The sequence below is a fragment of the Monopterus albus genome, unplaced genomic scaffold (genome assembly GCF_001952655.1).
Source record: "Monopterus albus unplaced genomic scaffold, M_albus_1.0 scaffold94.1, whole genome shotgun sequence".
Classification (NCBI taxonomy): domain Eukaryota; kingdom Metazoa; phylum Chordata; class Actinopteri; order Synbranchiformes; family Synbranchidae; genus Monopterus; species Monopterus albus.
The window spans coordinates 599,283-617,102 of NW_018127974.1; the positions used below are offsets into that span (position 1 = coordinate 599,283).

The window sequence follows — 17,820 nt, forward strand, 5'->3', positions numbered from 1 at the left end:
GTAGTCCATGGGGACTTTACATTGACTTACATGCATTTCCTGTAGACTAACCCTAACCTTAACCAGAACCACTACTTGCCTAACCCTAACCCTGACCCTAACCTTAACCTAACCCTAACCTCATCCTAACCCTAAACCATGTTGCCTCCCTAAAATTCAATTTCTTGCCCATGGGGACCTCAATTTAGGTCCCCACCGTGAAATGGGTCCTCATGAGTTGGTATGGAGTCAGGAAGAAGTCCCCACGTAGCAGGAAAAACACGTCCACACACGCACACACATACAGTGTGATGCTTCTTTTGGCCTGAGACGTATAAAATATGACACCAGAAAATGTTACAGATAATTAATGGTCAACAGTTTCTCAATGCCGAGTTGTGCATCTGTAAACCATTTAAACTATTTGGCTGAGTGTGGTTTATATATGGTTTATAAATTAGGCTTAGTGTGCAGAGTGCCACTGAATGACAGAGTAAATAGTCCATTGCATAATGTATGACCACAGCATTTTGTTTGTTAATTGGCCTGTAGCCAGATGAATATGCATGTCTGATCGTGTGCTTACCTAACAAGTGCTTCTGGCTTGCTCAGCTGGTTGTTGGGGATACAGTTGTCTGTGGGATCTCTGTGGGAGCCACCTGACGTCCCCTTCCCCACTGCTAACTTGTGCTTCTTCTCGTTCTTCCCTGTGGAAGAGGAGGAAGATGGAGCGGAGGAGGGCAGGCTGCCATTGGTTGCACTATGGCCGCGGGGTGAGGAGTTGAGCGTCATGGCATTGCTGCTCGCATTTTTGAAGTTTTTGGAGGAGGAGGAGGGGGAAGTGTTGTCCTCTTTAAGCAACAGGTTCTCTGTGCTGCCCAGCTCTGTGGTCAGTCTCTTGTTGTTCATATGGTTCTCCATATACTCCATCTCTTGGAGTTTAGAGTCCACTGATGATGGCAGGATGCTGTTGTGCTGCTTTTTAGCCTCCCCACCACCCCTTCCTTCTTTCCCTTTTTCTCTGTACTCTAGCTCCGGCAGTGGTGCCGATGTCTTTTTATTGGCTGGGGCGCCATTCTGTGACACTGTAAGCGTGTCCACTTCAGATATTCCTTTAACTGCTGCTGCTGCTGTATGAATGATAAGCAAAGTAAACGGGATACATGTGAAATCTGTCTAACAACTGTTACAATACTTGATCTAAAAAGGTTTCTTCTTTATCCTCACTTGACCAGCAAATAATTCTCCACATCTTCCATCTGAAACAAAACTTAATCACAGTCAGTGCTCAGAATAGTTAAGCCTGTATCAGTTTTCCCCTTAAGTGTTACTGGTGTGAAATGGACTGCATGCAGAGACAGTTTAGTGCAGTCATATTCCTTTGCTGGCAACAGTTGACAGTTTTCCACTAACCTCTTGCTCTGCAGGAAAACTATGGCTCCAATCAAAGCTTTACTTAATCACACCCAATAACCACAGCCTTTTTATCATAAGGTACATGGTGTATTTATTTAAACTGTGGTGCAGGTACACCTGCAACCGCAGAGCTTGGATAGGCAGGAAAATGCTGCACCTGCAGCAAATGTAAGCTGGAGTAATATTGGCATGTTTTAACAGAACAGAGTAATGACAGCCCTTTAAGAACTCGTTAAAAGTCTGATTGTGATTAAAAAGACAGTTTCATGTTTACAGTCCATGTTATCACCATCCATTGAATTACATAAACAGGAGCAAAATCCCTTGTGAGCTGTCTTCCAAGACCAAAGCTAAACCTAATCTAAATAAACCTATGGATGATGATGAACTTAACCAACTTCACACAGTTGTCTGTAATTAACAAGCAGTTGTACAAAAATAAAAGAAGCGCACCACCTGTTATCACTGGGAAAGGGTCACACAGAACTTTACTTCTGTATCACCACAGGCATTATTGTTGTCTATTTTCAGGACTATCTGGTATATGTGTGCTTCAGTCTTACCTTCTTCTGCTTCTCGCTCTTGCCTCTGAAGCATCTGTTGCTCTGGAGGCAGTGCCTGCTGCAGGAGCTGCATGTAAAACTCATTCTCCTTCTGCACTTCTTTCTGCTTCCGGAGACGCATTTTATAGCTTACGTAGCTCTTGAAGCCGAAGCCCAGTGTGACCACTGGGTAGCCGATGCTACAGAGAGGGAGGCAAGAAGCGCATTCATAAGTTTACTCTTTGGTCAAAGATCAAAATCACAATAATGCAAAAAAGCACTTATTTTCAACATTTTATCATTTTTCATTACACCACATAAATAGCCTCTCTTCACAGCACAATACAGGGTAGCACAACCAAATCCAAATCTCTCTTAGCACTAAGCAGTATATGACTTTAGACTATACCGATGGCACTTCAATCCTTTTTGAGGGTTTTTTAAGAATGTGCATACTTTTTTCAAATGCTAATGGCTCAGACTGAGTCCAGTAAAACGCAACTCCCTGCTGTGTTTTTATGCAAGGGGCTACATTGGTTGGGGTTGAGGGTTTGCAGGGGGTGTCTTGCAGGCTTGTATGATGTGACCACATTGTGACAAGTTGACATGAGTGGTTTCATTCACATTTCCAGCCCATGAGTTTCCATTGTGTTTTGGTCAGCTAAAAAACCCGACTCTACCTTAGCACCAATTCTACCACCGGTGTGTCGGCATTGATAGGTTAAAAACAATCAAACAAACAAACAAAACCACCATTTAACATCCTGTACTAACAAAAACACATGGCATCGCTATGGCGTGTTAACTGGCCCAAATTCGAGAGTGAATAGCAGTGAATGTTCATGCTAACAAGGAAAACAAGAGTCCTCCCGTGAGCATCCACATTCCAATCGTCCCCTGTACATGATTGCTCAGCGCAGCGCCTTTGCCGCATGATGTCACCATCTGGTGTGGTTAAAGTTGAACCCTGCGGTGCTGCTGCTGGCTGCGGTGAACGTAATCCCCCATAGAAATAAATGGAAGCGGGCTGCATTTTTTCACACCTTTGAAACTCAGGGCTAACAGCATAATTTCATTTATTCTTTAAAATTTCCAAGAAAATCAAGGCTTAAACTGACTTATCGTGAAAATGAAGAAAAGAAAGGGCATATGGTCGACAACATAAACATGGGACATCACTGAATAAACAGTGTGTAGCACTGAATGTGATTGTGTGAAAATTTAGATGAGTTAATGTAACTGTCTGTTCTTCACACTTAGCAACACACATTTGCAGTCAACACCAAATGCAGACATGCCTGTTTCAGTGCCCCTTGTTAATACATAGCAGTGGCTCACCAGTGCGCAGCAAAAGGGCGACACAAATCCACGTGAAAGTTCTTCAGGTCTTTGAATCTGATGGCTGCCTCTATGTACACAAAGAGTATCCATAGAGACACGGTGGGCAGACAGACCCCCCTTTCTGGAAAAAAATATTGGCACAGAATACTTTATTATTTGTGTAGTTTTTTTATATCATATGCTACAAATCATAACTGTATGCTTTATTCAGGAAACATTCTTAGGTGCATCTAAGCTTATATTTGACAGGAAGAATTGTATTAAAATGTGTTTCTCAGCAAAGTAGGACACAGAGGTGAGTATTTATTTTAGTAATTACACTAAACCTCACCATTGTTGACTTAGGCCTACTGTACAGTGGATGATGTGTCATCTGTGTGTGCAGTCCTGGTCCAAATTTATTATTTAATAATGACTTTGGCAGGCTCATTAATGACTCTATCCTTATGCATCCCCCACAGGCCTGCTTGTGCTTCTGACCTTGCATGGGACAAAGGCTGTGGTTATCAAATATGGTTCATATTAATTGGCAGAGGTCAAACTGCCCAACATACCACTCTAGCCAGTGTCAAGACTGAAAACTAGCAGATAAAATGGGATGTCTGCTTGGTTGTAATACACCCAGTGGAAAGAAACGTTTGTGATGTCCCATAGTTAACATCGCTACTGACTAAACCTGCAGGCCCTAGACCTGGGGACCACTCTGTGTTTGTCCTTCCCCTAGCTGCCACTGGGACTTCAATCTGACACCTGGCCTTTGGACAACCCAGGGGGATATCACAAAATCAAGTGTTCAAGTTTTGACTAATGTTGACTTACACACACCATGTGAAGATGCTAACGAATTAATTTTATATACAACAATACAATGTATAGGGATATTGCACACACAGTGTGCACTCCTGCTTCTCCCTGAAGCACTAAGAGGAACTTCTTAGAATGAGCATGGTATGTGACTTCAAAGGAAGGTTTATCTTAATAGTCCGTTATGTAAATATACAAAAATCTTCTACCTTTCTTCCTTAATTTGTTTGTGAAACAGAACAACTGTAACCACAAGGTTTATTTTGTCCCTGGTTTACAGTATGAACCTTTTGCAAAACATCAGTTAACTGCCCATTTATCACATGCAGTTTTTTTTTTTAACTGACGAATATCAAGCTGCCTAAACAGAGGAGGGCCATACCTGTGTGCCAAACATACTGCACCCACACATAGGTACTGGCAGCGAAGAACAGCCATTGCACTGGGATGAAGAGGAGGCAAATGATGTCGGAGGTAAATGCCACACACACAAAAAATACTGAGAAGGCCTGTTGGGGAGAGGAGAGATGGATATCATACACCAGCAACATATGCACAAGTGAGAGACGAACAGTGTGTGTTTCTATTAGTATTTCATGCTCCACTCTGAAAAGTGAGAAGCTCATCAAGTATTCAGATTTAAACTATTCCCTTATAAAAGGAAATAGTTTTCCAGGCAAACAATCACCTTCAGCTTTTAGATGCCAATACACAGAAGAGTGGGTCCTGGACACGGAGTAATCTCTATATTTAATTAATGACAAACTGCACTATGGATGATTATATGAATGGGTATATAAATGTTTTGTTCTGTCTGTGAGACACAGGCATAAACAAACACATACCTAACACATTTTGTATGAGCAACAATTTGTATGAGCATCAATAATTAACACAAGGCCAAATATAACTATAATAGATTAGCATTAGCATAAAATATTTAGATGTAGGTCGGCAGACTGACGATCTGTAAGCCTGGTCAGATCTATAGTGTGCACATGTAGTTCTCAGCATGAGAGGCAGCAAATAAAGAACACCCTGGTGTTTCAGAGTGTACTGAACTGAAGGCAAACTGGATTAATACACAGACTGGTTTAGGATAGTGCTACAATGAGAATCTGAAATGTGCTGCCCAGAGGTCATGCTAGACTTTCTCACTGTCCATCAATCTGACAGACAGGGTCATAAAAATTCCATCAATATTAATTATTACCTGTCAATTTAATTTTCATTTTTTAAATAAGACAATAGCATTTATTTTTCCATTCACTTTCATTTCATCTTTTTAATAATGAATATACAGAACAAGTTTATGTGCATCCACTTTTCGTGTCATCACATGAAGCAGATGACTTTTTTCGGCAGTAAAGGCCACTGAAAGTACTGTGGCCATTGCACATTAACAAGCAAATATGAACAATGTGATTTTACATAATCAAACAATTACCATTAAAATATGAACAACCCATTTACAAGAAGGTAGGCTAACTAAACTAAACTGAACTGAAACGGCACAGCAGAGGATGTACTTCCTGCGCCAGCTCAGGAAGTTCAACCTGGCCCAGGAGCTGCTGATAAAGTTCTACAGAGGAATCATCGAGTCTGTTCTCTGCACCTCCATCACTGTCTGGTTTGGCTCAGCAACCAAACAGGACAAGTACAGACTCCAGCGGACAGTTAGGACTGCAGAAAAGGTCATTGGTGCGAGCCTGCCCTCCATGGAGGACCTGTACACTGCACGGGTCAAAAGGAGGGCGGAGAGGTTCACTGCAGACCTCTCACACCCCGGACACAATCTGTTTGAACTCCTCCCCTCTGGACGGCGTTACAGGTCACAGTGCACCAAGACAACCAGGCACAGGGACAGTTTCTTCCCCCAGGCTGTCACTCTGATGAACACTTAACCCACGACAGTATGATTGGATGATAACCCTGAGTGCAATACCTGTAAATATACCTCATACAGATTATACTGTGTCATAGAGGTCTCTATTTTTATTCCTATTTATCTCATTTCAATGAGCATTCCTTTGTCTGTCTGCATTGTTTACTGCCTGTTTATACTGCTTATTTTGCATTGTTTGCACTGTTTGTTGCTTGTTAATACTGCTTATTTTCTTATATTACACAGCCTTACGTTGCCCCTTGCATGGGGATATGTACATACACATTGAGAGCCGATGTACCAGAGTCAAATTCCTCGTGTGTTCAACACACCTGGCTAATAAAGCAGATTCTGATTCTCAGCCGACCTGCTGTAGCTTAGCCTGCATTGGAAGCGACTGTCAGTAGGATTCTCATGGCACTTATAATTCTGAAAGCTGAAGCTGAGCTCTGCTGCTACACCGGAGACTGGACTTGCCAGCTCCACTTCAGCCAAAGTTTTGAAGTCCGAGAGCATTTCTCTCTGGAAGTAATTAGAAATTGCTCTGAACGTGGGAATTTTTGATCCTGAATCACTCACTTCACTGGGAGAAATCCACAGCATGCACTCCTTCTGCACCAGAGATGCACCCCTCTGTGACACGTAGTGGACACAGACACACTCCATTGCCTCCATTCTATGGTTCTTCAATGGACTGTCAGCTCCCAGATAGCGAGGTGCATTGAGTAGGTCTCACTTGTCCTTCATCCACCGCATCAGTTCCTCTTTTTTCACCTTATTTATCAATGCCAAAGCAATTATCTGGGCTTTTTAGTAGCCCAACCTTAAGCTGGCGTAGATCGCCCTCAGTGTTCTAATCTGTCAAAATGACGGATGGCCTTGGGTGGTTTTCAGGACTATTATAGGAAGGTCAGGACGAGAGCATAACATCCAAATTATAGCACATCCCTGTAATGTTTATCAAGTTTCTAATTCATGAGGTTTCATACTCACATTTAAATGCCAACTGTTGAACAGAGAAAAATGAAAAGTTGACAAGATGGCCCTGTTTAAAGATGGAATCATGCTTCTCCGGGCTACACACAAATAATTATGGAGGGTTGCTCAGATACAGGGCAGTTACTTTTACGTAGTACATGTACTTCTGTTGGCATCTCAGTTTCAAGCTGCCAGTGTCAGTCTCCTGATTAAGGATGAATCCACCAATCACCTTGTTTCACACAGAAATACATTTAAAAGAAAAAAAAAAAAAAAAAAAAAAAAAAAAAAAAAAAAAAAACACGGAATGGAGATTTGAGAGGGGTGTTCATTGTCTAGAGTTACCCATTAACACCCTTCTCTGCATAGGTTCCCCAGTACGATAGGTGTTTCTTCAAAGAAGAATAATTTCAGCCTAAGACCTGGTGCTGTCTTCACCTTTATGCAAGCATAAAAAAATATCAGGACCTTAATCACTCACCAGCCCTTGGTATCTAAAGGAGTCGTACACACTCCGGATGAAGAGCCAGAAGGGCCAAAGATACTCGAACCTGAACTCCAGCACAAAGTCCGCCAGTAGCACCAGGGCCCACACCACCAAGAATTTCAGGTACAGAAAGGTACTAAAGTGAAAAGAAAAAGTGATTGACACAAAACGTATTACACTACAACCTTGAAGATTGTTTCTCTGCATTGGCAATGTGATTTGAGTTAACAAGAATGGTACTTCTCTTTAGCCTCAGTAGTGAGTCCATCATCTCAGCTCGATACTGAGCGTGTGTAAGAAATATGTCTGGAGCTGCTGCTTGACAGATTAGATACCTGTGTGCACTGCACTTAGTCTAAGGGCCTTATGTTATAAAATGAAACTGGCTGTGCATACAGTAAAGCACAAGGACACAGAAATTTAAAATACCTCTGGAGACAGTCAGGAAGAGGTGCAAGCGGCACTTTGGTATGTTCTTATGTGATGCTGCTTTGAACACAAGGATATATAGTGCCAGCTACGGTTTATTCATTTCTTTTATTCTTTATATTGTTGCAGTATATTGCTGTTCTTTTACTCGTGTCACAATTCATGTCAATTTAATAAGATACATTTGATTTCACTTGACATTTCTCTTGTTATAACACCGAGCCCCAAACAGTGGGACAGCATGGGGTGTTCTTTGATTTCAAAGCATGACTTTTTGTGATGAGCGGCACCTGTTCAATAATTCAAGTGCTGCCCCACATCTCTAGGTCTACATGTTATGTGTGCAACCAGTGGCCTTTACCGTTTGGTATATCAGACGTACAGGGAAGCCAAACAGAAGCAGGACCTGTCAGGTGTGGCTGGGAAGGATAACAAGCAACTTTTGAGTTGCTCAAACTGTATAGTGCAGCTCAAGCTCTTCAAAAGTCTGACAAACTTAACCGAGTGTAACGTTAGTCTTATAAACTCATGTTAACTGTTATTAGCACTGCTTTCTCTAGTATTTGATCAGTATGGTGCGTGTGATGAAGCTGTCAGTAAGCACAGAAAGCTTCTGTGGTGCTAGCTACTCTAACGTTATATTACATTAGCCAACATGGAAACGGCTAATTTTGACACGGCTAGCAGATGACAACTAACGTGGCCACACGGGAGATACTCAGGGTTGTTGAACTAGTATCTACAAATCCACTACAGCCTATTTCAAACAGTAACGTCGCTATGAAAGGGATCTTGTGACACTGTTGAAAACAGATTGCGTTGAGGCCTAGCGCTAGTTAGCTTAGCAGCTAACGTTATCTGCTAATATACAACATATCGCTAGCATATACTACGCTATCACTAGCAGCTAGCGAGATTAATTGGCTAGCTTGTTCATAGACATCACTGACAATGTTCGGAAGTTTCACGTTCTGCAGTTATCAAGCAGCGAGCATCTTTCATTCAGTGCCCCCCATTAGTGTCGTGAGGAGGACCCCTTCATCAGACTCCATATAAGTTACCTGCCGTATATACCCTCGGTGATTCGGTTCCGTTTTAACGGCCGTCGGAGTTTGCTGCAGTCCGCATTGCGCCGCTTCATCCTCCTCCACTTGGCTTGGGCCTTTGATTAACCACTGTAATCTTATCCAGTTTTCTTGTGTATACAGACAAAGATAATAAATGAAGTGCCTGTGATATATATATCGCTGTTATTATTTTTCCTCACTGGAAACAAAGAAATAAATAAAGGACTCTATTCTGAACCTCCTCTTTTGCTGTTAGCGCAAGCTCAAAAAACTCAAACCGCGTTGTATTTTATGTACGTCTATTTGTCAGACGGCTGGTACATCCAATCGATCCATCCGCCGAGGCCTCTCTCTTTGACGGATCTAAAAATGAGCCATTTATGTTGCACCGTGAACAACATGGGAAAACCAGGAGGCGAGGGCCACTGCGTGTCAAGTGTCTCGGCGTTAAGCCAATCAGATGTTTTGTGGACAAATCGGGCATCGATAATTGACCAATCAACTGGTCGCAGAGGCGGGCTTCATCATAGAGCTTTCTGTCTTTGGGTTATTATGAACAGAAAATACGCTGTCTTTGGGACAAAATTCCCTTTGTGCCACATACAAAACCTCCATTCCAACACACAGGGGTTATTTATATCATGTCCTTTGTGTGTGCTTCATTGACAGACTTGTCCCAGGGGTTTGTGTGCCAACTGTGTTGTTACCAGGTTAAAATGTGTGCATTGTGTATGAACGTGTGCTGACTAAAAACGGTTACGGTTATTATTGCTTATAATAATTAATAATAACAGTGGCTTTTTGTTCATATCATTGTCTGTAGGATTATAACAAAGTGGCACAATTAATTTTTTTTAAAGAAGACAAAGTACAAAAATAAAGTGGAGAGACATTAATAAAATTGAAAAAAGTAACAACAACTATTATTATTATTATTATTAAGAAGAAGAAGAAATGAATGTTGTGCAATCTGTTGATGTATTTTATTACATTAATTTAATTGAAAGGACTTGTTTTAATAAATAACTTAAAATAGCCTAATGGTAGACCTATATTTTGGTTAGCACCTCCTTTAGGAAACAAGTAATACAAAATCATATAGAGAAGTAGCTTAGCTATAGAACCTGACTCAAATATGCAATTTATGCAAATATTATTATATATTTTTCATAATAAAAAATATTTTTTGTATTAAAGAGATGATTAGTATTGTTGGTTGAAGTTTTACTGAGCATTAACACCAACCTTCAATTATACCGGACAAGTTGAGATAGAGGATTTCATCATGCTTGCCCAGCAGCTGATAAAAACGAAATGCTGTGCTTGGGGTTGCACCCTTTTTCTAAGTGCCAGGGCTATGCATGTGGCAGTTGGAGGATAAGTGCGCAGTGGAAATCTCCGATGGCTCCGAAATACGCACCAAGTCTGCGCTCCTGTCTGGCACCTTTGCTGCTTTTCCTGCAGACAGGGTTCATTGTCATATATGCGTTTAACTTTGAGATCAAAGACAAAGTAGATGGCAATACCCTCAGCAACTTTTTCACAGGTGAGTTGTGACTCTGGAAGGAGAGGGGGCTTGAGCTAGTGGAGGATGAAAGAAATTTTATGTTTCATTTGGATAACTCATTAATGAAAAGTACATTTTTAGGTATTCCATTTAGTTTCTTCAAAAAACAAATTAAAGTGAGATACTGGAATTCAGACGTATGAGGAGGGGCTGCATGCTGTCAGGCACTGATAAGCTCACACAGTTACTGGCTTTATAGGAACAGATGACCCGGGTTGACCTTGGACCCTGGGATACCAGGCTAACTACAGCAGAAGTGACTGTAGTGCTTAGGTTTGTACTAGGGTTCAGCTATCTGACAATTATTAAGGCCTACTACTTCTCTCTTGCAGAGTTCATGGATGTGAATGTGATGGTGATTCTAGGTTTTGGCTTCTTATGCACTTTTCCAGTGCGGTATGGTTTCAGTGGCTCTGGCTTCAACCTCCTTGTGGCTGCCATAGCCACCCAATGGGCAATCATACTCAATAATATTGAGTCCTTGTATTACAGAAGAAAGATCAGACTAGATATGGAAAGGTAGGATATTACATTTTATCACATTGGCACATATCTGGTGGTATGAATCTCTTCTGTGCCTGTTTGTCTACATATTGCTATTATACTGCATATGATATATAGCAAAGTAAACTGTCACTTAAAGAGACAGAGATTAATATCAGTTAAATGCTCACAGTATTAAGGACATCAGGTCATTGTAGGTTGTTTTTAAGCCTCTGTTTAATGTTTAATTTAGCTTGGTAGTTGCTGAATTGTGCACAGCCTCTGCCCTTGTTTCAATTGGAGCCATGCTGGGGAAGACCAACCCTGTCCAACTTATCCTCATCTCTCTGCTGGAGGTGTCAGGATTTATCTTGAATAAATGGCTCCTCCAGAGTTTTCTGAAGGTAAGCAACTTGTAATCCTGTGTTTCAACTTGTGCTTGTGATATGCTGATGATGCTTCCTGACTGTAGTTGCAGCTTGTGAACAGCATCATGATGCTTCACATTTTTGGGGCTTTATTTGGACTCATGCTCACCTGGATCGTCTGTTGGAAGGGATCAGAGGAGCCATTTGAAAAAGAGAGATCTGATCGCAAATCTGGATTATTCTCCATGCTGGGTGAGTGGTTTCTCACGTTACTGCTACATATGGTTTGTAGGATTGAACAGCAATTAAAAAACAATTAAACAACAATTAAAAAAGGAAGTTTTACTCTCTGTTTTCACTGTTCTACAGGGGCTGTGTTTCTCTGGATGTTTTGGCCTAGTTTTATTTCAGTGCTTGTGCATGATAGTCCTGAGAGGAAGCTATGGGTCGTGTGCAGCACCTACCTGGCCCTGGCTGTCAGTGCTGTAGTAGCAGTGGTTGTGTCTGTGCTCTCAAGTCCCAAGGGAAAACTCAACCTGGTATGATCTGACACACAACAGGCACCACTGATTGGAGTGAAAGGACTTATACCTGTTTTAGCACTAGAGGAGCCACCAAAAAACGTAATCAAACAATCAATACAGGTAATACCACTGAGAGCTGATGTGTAATGGGGCATATATTTTCACTTGTTTGTCAGATCCATATGCAGTCATGCATCTTTGCTGGAGGTGTTGCTGTCGGGGTGTCCATATCAGTGGTTCATCAGCCATGGGAGGCTATGACAATTGGATTTGTTGCTGCAATTGTATCAGCCATTGGATTCCGATACCTCAAGGTCTGGATGGCCGCATAGACATTTACCCCTTGATTAAATAACTTATACATGATGACTTCTGATGACCTTTTCTTTTCCAGAGCCACATGCTACTTGCATTTCACTGCCATGACACCTGTGCTATCCTGAGTACACATGGACTCCCTGGTCTGCTGGGATGGCTAGCACATCTCCTCCTGCAGATTAAAGACTATGATGATCCTACAATGTGAGAATGCAAATGTCATACAATTGGCATTGCTACACACACACAGATGTGTCAGCCTGTGTCCTTTATTTGCAGGGCAATCCGGTTTGCTGTATTTCACATTTGTACTCTCCTCATCACCATCACTCTAAGTCTGTCCATGGGAATCACTACAGGTAGGCTTAGTCTCTGTCAAGGTTTCCATTATCAACAACCTTGTACAATCATAAAAGTGGACAATGTTGTTTTTACCTTCAGTACTTTAGACAAGCACTGGTGTATATTAAGCCTGTTTTATATGGTTGCCATTTGCACAATCGTTTTTCCTAATGGCTTTTTTATGTCATTGTTCAAAGGCCTTCTACTCAAGTGGAATTTCTGGAGACCACCCCAACACAATAAATGTTTTGATGATCAGGCTTTCTGGGAGGTAGGAAATCAATATTATATTCTTCCTTTTACAATGTAAAAACAAATGTTTATGGCTATACTTGAAGAATAATGCATTTGACACTTTGTATAGTGCTCTACCTCAAAAAGTATACTTCATAAAGCTGCACTGGACAAAGTACTTTCATGTTTTACAGTTTCCCCATCTTGCTGTGCGAAAGTAAAATGGAGGAGGAAGTGGACCAAGTCTAATCCTAGAAGTACAGACTATTTTTGGCATAAATTCATCTATATATTTTCATATAATTATCTTTAAGGCAGATTAGATGTTAGATGTTTTATGTTTCCAAGGCTAGAACAAAAATTAAAGATGAACTGTAAAAAAAAAAGAGGCATAAAGACTTATTTACTCCTCAGTATGTTCATGTTTAATGCTGCAAGAAACTCACCTCATGGTTTGGATGCTACAGACGTGAAATGGATAAGTGTTGCAGTTAAATACCAATCTCCAGTACAGAAATGACACCCTACAGCTGTGAAGCCTCTGTTGACCTCAGATCAGCAGTGCAAGCTCATTAAATTTCAACAATATATCCAGATGATATTTCAGGAAAAATACAAATGACCCACATAGTTACCTTCTGGAAGTATGTACTGTATATGTAGAGTATTATGAAACATTTCTCTGAATGTTTTGTACCACCATAATTTATGGGGACTTTTTCACTCAATAAACAGTTCAACTTAAAGTATGTCAAACAAGCCAGTATACCCAAAATAAATGTGGACAGTTTATAGAAATAAATCTCCCAAAATATACATTTTGTTAAACACAATATACCAACATGGCTATACAGTCTGAGTGCAAATAGGCACATTCAAGATGTGCCACATTTGATAATATTCACTCTTTCAGGGACTCTATGAAAATGTGTGCTTGGTTATGATTTAGCCATTATACAGCAAAAGATATAAATTAAACATATTAATTTGAAAGCTAAAAAGTTGCTATACTTAGTGAATAATCACTAAAGCATACAGTATAGAAAGCAGAGTATATAACAGTGGACATAAAGACACACAGTCCATTACTGCCACAGATCCTCTGTACGTCCAAACTTGAAGACCAAACCCCTAAATCAGAAGACAAGAAAATAGCATATGAAGCATTTTGCTACAAAAACGTGATGAAAAGCACAAGTGTGAAGTATGACAATGCTTTGGACTATTAACGTACCCAAAGAAAATGAATGCATTTTGGAAGAAAATGGCAATACCAGGGTACACAATAGGCTTCTCTGCAAAAGACAACAGGTTTGAAGGTTACAGACCGAGGCAACATTTGTAATTTGACACAGTAGCATGCACGTATCAACATATGTATCATACTGGCTTCTCTACACCTCCACAATTTTTAAAGCCCGCTTCTGAGTTGTTCCGCACTGTAAAATGTCTCTCAGCATCACACCCCAAAACATATTGCTGAATGAAAGTTGCACTGCACGAAGCAGCCAAACAAGTCTTACGAGGCACTACGAATCCTCCGAACAGGATCCACATGGAAGCAATGAGGGAGCCAAAAGCCAGCATGAAGCCAATGAAGAGCCACACTCGAGCGCCTGCAAACACAGATAAGAAAGGGTGGGTTGACACAGCACTTCTATGTGGGTGTATGTTTTAATTCATGTTTTTTTTTTAATGGTAATATAAGGAGACAGCCCAAAATTGGGGCATATGAACTGTAGAAACTAGTTGCATCAGTATAAAAATATTCAGCTGACCATGTAACAATCGCCTGATTGTTACAAATGGTAAATGGAGAAAATGAAATGTGTATGAGGAAATATGCTCATAATATCGAGTAGTTCATTATATCCTATCATACACACCTGTCTGTCCCATGCAGCCTTCACTGTAGCTGTCTCCTCTCACTTGGCCATTTGACACAGCATTTATCCTAAAGGAGTAAAATGTGAGAGAGAAAAAAAAAAAAAACAGTTCAGAAAATACTTAGAAAGTTGCTTTCTCTCATTTGCTTGTGCTAACTAACCCCATACAACAGCTCTTAAAATGTCTCAAACCCCAAACTGAAAAATCTAACATGGGAAATAGCATTATACAGCAACAAAATATAATCTAATCCCAGGGTCCTATTACTTTATGTTGCTACAGCTTTCAGCCACATGTCATGACTCTCCAACTTGCTCAGTTGTCATGGGGATGGCTAGGTTGTTGTCATGTGACCTAGGTATGAAATTTCAGTCACTTAATAATAGCTGTTTGTAGAAACCAATCGACTGGAAATGGGCCAAAGCTATCAACAAAGAGTCAGTGGATGGCACCAAGGAAGATTAAGGATACCATTAAAATCCAAGTTCCAAGACCCTCCAGGGGTTCTGCACATGACCACTCTTTAATCAGGACTAAAACCCAGCCTGTAGGTCATGTGATGACTAAACATTAAACTTCAGAAACAACAAATAAATGATCCTTGTTATGAGAGTTTTTGTCATACTGGAGGAGCTCATATCTCTTGTGAAAGAAAGTCTGCAAGATCTGTCTTACATGAGAAAGGCCACTGTAGCGATGACTCCACATGTGTGATAGGCGTGATGAAATTCTCCCTCTGCAGGATATATCACTGCTGCATCGATGATGATCCACCAACCAGTGAAAAACTGCAAAAACACAACCCACAGTCATCCTTGTGGGTTCACTGACTATTTGTTGACATGAAGTTTTAATGAGAATGTGTAATCTGTCTTCCTCCTGCTCATTTTTACAAACATGAATTCACAGCTCTGCATACCATTAATAATTATAAACACCTACAGCCCAGTAACACAAGTCTCAGCGCAGCCTACATTATTCTAACGTAGCTACACCTTGTATGTCCTTAAGTTGAGGAGATATGTGAAATACCAGAACTCCAGCAGCTATGGATGCGATGGTGTTTCTTCTCTCTCCCCAGTCCACGTTACACTCGCAGTCTCCGCACCGGATTCCGTCCAGAAACCCTGACATGGCTCTGGGAAAGGGCGTTAGGCTCAACAATGCGTATAATTGAAAACAACATCAAAAACGTTACAGAAATATTAAGTCAGCTCGACAATGCAAATGTTGGTGTATATGTCCTGAATGTGTTAGTGTACATCTTCCCCCCAAAGTGATATTTGGAATCTGACAAACAATGAATACTTTTGTGCGCAATCGCTGTAGCCTACAGTACGGATAATGCTCAGCCCCTTAGCGCATATACAAGCACCAACAATCCTGTAATTTCAGATTGATATACTAAATTAGTACATTTAATCTGCAACAATGTCGACGTATCAAATGTAAAGGTTGTACAAATGAGACTATATTCACACAGAAGATAAACCACGGCTGTGTCATCGGGTTCTTTTGTTCATCGCTTTGGCACTAGCCAAACATTTCTTAGCAAACGTTTCTTCTTGCCACGAAGTAGGTGAAAACAATACTGTTAGGTGAAACGACAACGGTTGTACCAAGCATACGCACACGACCCAACAGCATTATGTGATTACAATGTCAATCTGAAAGCAGTTACCTTCAATTTTCGTTATTATATGAATCTCTTGGATAAACCTGACTTTCCTTCCGACAGAGCTTGGTCTTGGTCGTGCACATGCGCAGTTCAGCCCTAATGGTGCCTTCATGAGTTGTCGGAAAAAAAATGGTTTTTAATGTCGGCTGGGTAAAGGAAGGATCGGGAGACCAGAGCTTGTGCTTTTCTCTTTTATTCACGCGCACCAACAGCACAGCACATCCGACACAACACTGCCCACTGGACTACCCCCAGTAGATGGGACGTAAAACTGAGCGCATGGAAATGTGTCTTGGGGAAACGTAAAACGACATTGACATGAACAATTTCTTCGATTTAATAGCTTCCAACTAGCGATGGCCATACCAGACCCCATGAAGCTTTGAACCCCTTTGGAGCCTTGTATCGAAAATTGGTTCACTACTCGAAGCTTCATTCATTGAGCATGTGGGTAACATCTGCCGGTGCAGTGGTTGTTGTACAGCCTTGCAAAGGTGACGCTGATGCAACTTGCGTGTGCACTGAGTAAATAAAGATGAAATCTAACTTCGTTTTACGTGTCTGTTTTTCTTCCTTACCTTACAAAGTATCTGAAATATAAAGTTGAATACCTAAATAATCCTCCTTCCCCAAGAATTCCTAAGAATATGAAATAGATTTATAATCATTCATCCCAAATTACACACGGGACAGAGCAAATATTTACAGGGTTCAATGAGGCTGTGGATGTAATTAATGTTCTGACAGTATAATATAATATGTGTTCTGATTGTGCTTGGTGTACACTGGGTGTGCGTGTGTGACTCAGGCATTTTTATTCAAAAATAATAGAGTCTCCAAAGTGGATGGTTTTTGAGACAACTTCCCCAGCTTTGGAGAAGACCCTTTCACATGGCACAGAAGATGCTGGTGTCGCCAGGAACTGTTTGGCCAGGTTGAACAGGTGTGGGTACAGGGATGTGTGCGTCGACCAGTAACCTAAGGGGTCCTGTGATCTGACCAGAGGAGAAGACAGATATCACTGAACCTCCACAATGAAATCTGCAGTAGCGTTCTGAGATTTTCTGGCATCTTCTGCATCTTTGTTGAGAAGCTTCCACAGGTCAATGCCTGAAAATAAAACATTACAGGACATTTATAAAGCATACAATTAAATACAAATAACTATATAAACACAAATGGCATCCGGCGTAAAACATGTGCCAAATGTCAACATGCCAGTCGTCAGTGTGATGATTCGCTGCGGCGACCCCTAGAAGAGAAAAGCCGAAAGTGACTTTCCTTTCCTTATATAAATACAAATGTGATTAATGGTGTACCTGTGGAACCGCATCAGGTTCTGGCTGTGCCGGTGTTGATGGTACGTCGCCATGGGGTGCGTTTCGGATTAAGGCAGCACACTGACTTCAAGCGGCGCACAGCTGCATCAGCAATCGCTGGATTGTGAAAGTCAAGTGTTATAAGTATAAACGTGTTTAGCTTGTGTGACAG

General features: G+C 41.0%; 3 protein-coding genes across 6 annotated transcripts in view; 1 reads left to right on the forward strand and 2 right to left on the reverse strand.

Annotated features, from left to right (window-relative positions):
- Positions 1-9,370, reverse strand: part of maco1b (macoilin 1b) — a 15,938-nt gene extending 6,568 nt beyond the window's left edge. Inside the window, 6 exon segments of the mRNA XM_020608631.1 lie at positions 508-1,109; positions 1,959-2,137; positions 3,276-3,399; positions 4,465-4,591; positions 7,427-7,568; positions 8,923-9,370. Coding sequence (XP_020464287.1) covers positions 508-1,109; positions 1,959-2,137; positions 3,276-3,399; positions 4,465-4,591; positions 7,427-7,568; positions 8,923-9,002 — 1,254 coding nt within the window. The 5' untranslated portion in view covers positions 9,003-9,370.
- Positions 7,587-13,900, forward strand: rhd (Rh blood group, D antigen). Of its 4 annotated transcripts, none has more exons than XM_020608629.1 (10): positions 7,587-7,900; positions 10,828-11,014; positions 11,232-11,382; positions 11,451-11,598; positions 11,716-11,885; positions 12,047-12,184; positions 12,265-12,392; positions 12,468-12,547; positions 12,728-12,801; positions 12,959-13,900. In XM_020608629.1, exons 2-10 carry the CDS (start codon positions 10,833-10,835, stop codon positions 12,983-12,985), a joined length of 1,098 nt encoding a protein of 365 aa, XP_020464285.1. In that variant the 5' UTR covers positions 7,587-7,900; positions 10,828-10,832; the 3' UTR covers positions 12,986-13,900. The 4 variants fall into 4 exon arrangements, with proteins under 4 accessions (XP_020464285.1, XP_020464284.1, XP_020464282.1 ...); XM_020608628.1 differs by lacking the exon at positions 7,587-7,900 and adding an exon at positions 8,071-8,274; XM_020608626.1 differs by lacking the exon at positions 7,587-7,900 and adding an exon at positions 10,283-10,474.
- On the reverse strand, positions 13,806-16,506 carry tmem50a (transmembrane protein 50A). Its single transcript, XM_020608630.1, has 7 exons — positions 16,333-16,506; positions 15,684-15,789; positions 15,327-15,439; positions 14,651-14,718; positions 14,288-14,380; positions 13,999-14,059; positions 13,806-13,895 (listed from the first exon to the last, which is right to left on the reverse strand). The coding sequence occupies exons 2-7, from the start codon at positions 15,783-15,785 to the stop codon at positions 13,850-13,852; spliced, it is 483 nt and encodes a 160-aa protein (XP_020464286.1). The 5' UTR covers positions 15,786-15,789; positions 16,333-16,506; the 3' UTR covers positions 13,806-13,849.
- Between the last annotated feature and the right edge of the window lie 1,314 nt (positions 16,507-17,820).

Coding starts and splice junctions, on each gene's coding strand:
- tmem50a (XM_020608630.1), bottom strand. CDS start 15,785: ATGTCAGGGTTTCTGGACGGAATCCGGTGCGGAGACTGCGAGTGTAAC. Junction 15,440..15,683: donor CCATAGCTGCTGGAGTTCTG/GTATTTCACATA, acceptor GTGTTTTTGCAG/TTTTTCACTGGTTGGTGGAT. Junction 14,060..14,287: donor CGGAGGATTCGTAGTGCCTC/GTAAGACTTGTT, acceptor TGTCTTTTGCAG/AGAAGCCTATTGTGTACCCT.
- rhd (XM_020608626.1), top strand. CDS start 10,330: ATGGCTCCGAAATACGCACCAAGTCTGCGCTCCTGTCTGGCACCTTTG. Junction 11,886..12,046: donor CCAAGGGAAAACTCAACCTG/GTATGATCTGAC, acceptor CTTGTTTGTCAG/ATCCATATGCAGTCATGCAT. Junction 12,185..12,264: donor TTGGATTCCGATACCTCAAG/GTCTGGATGGCC, acceptor TTTCTTTTCCAG/AGCCACATGCTACTTGCATT.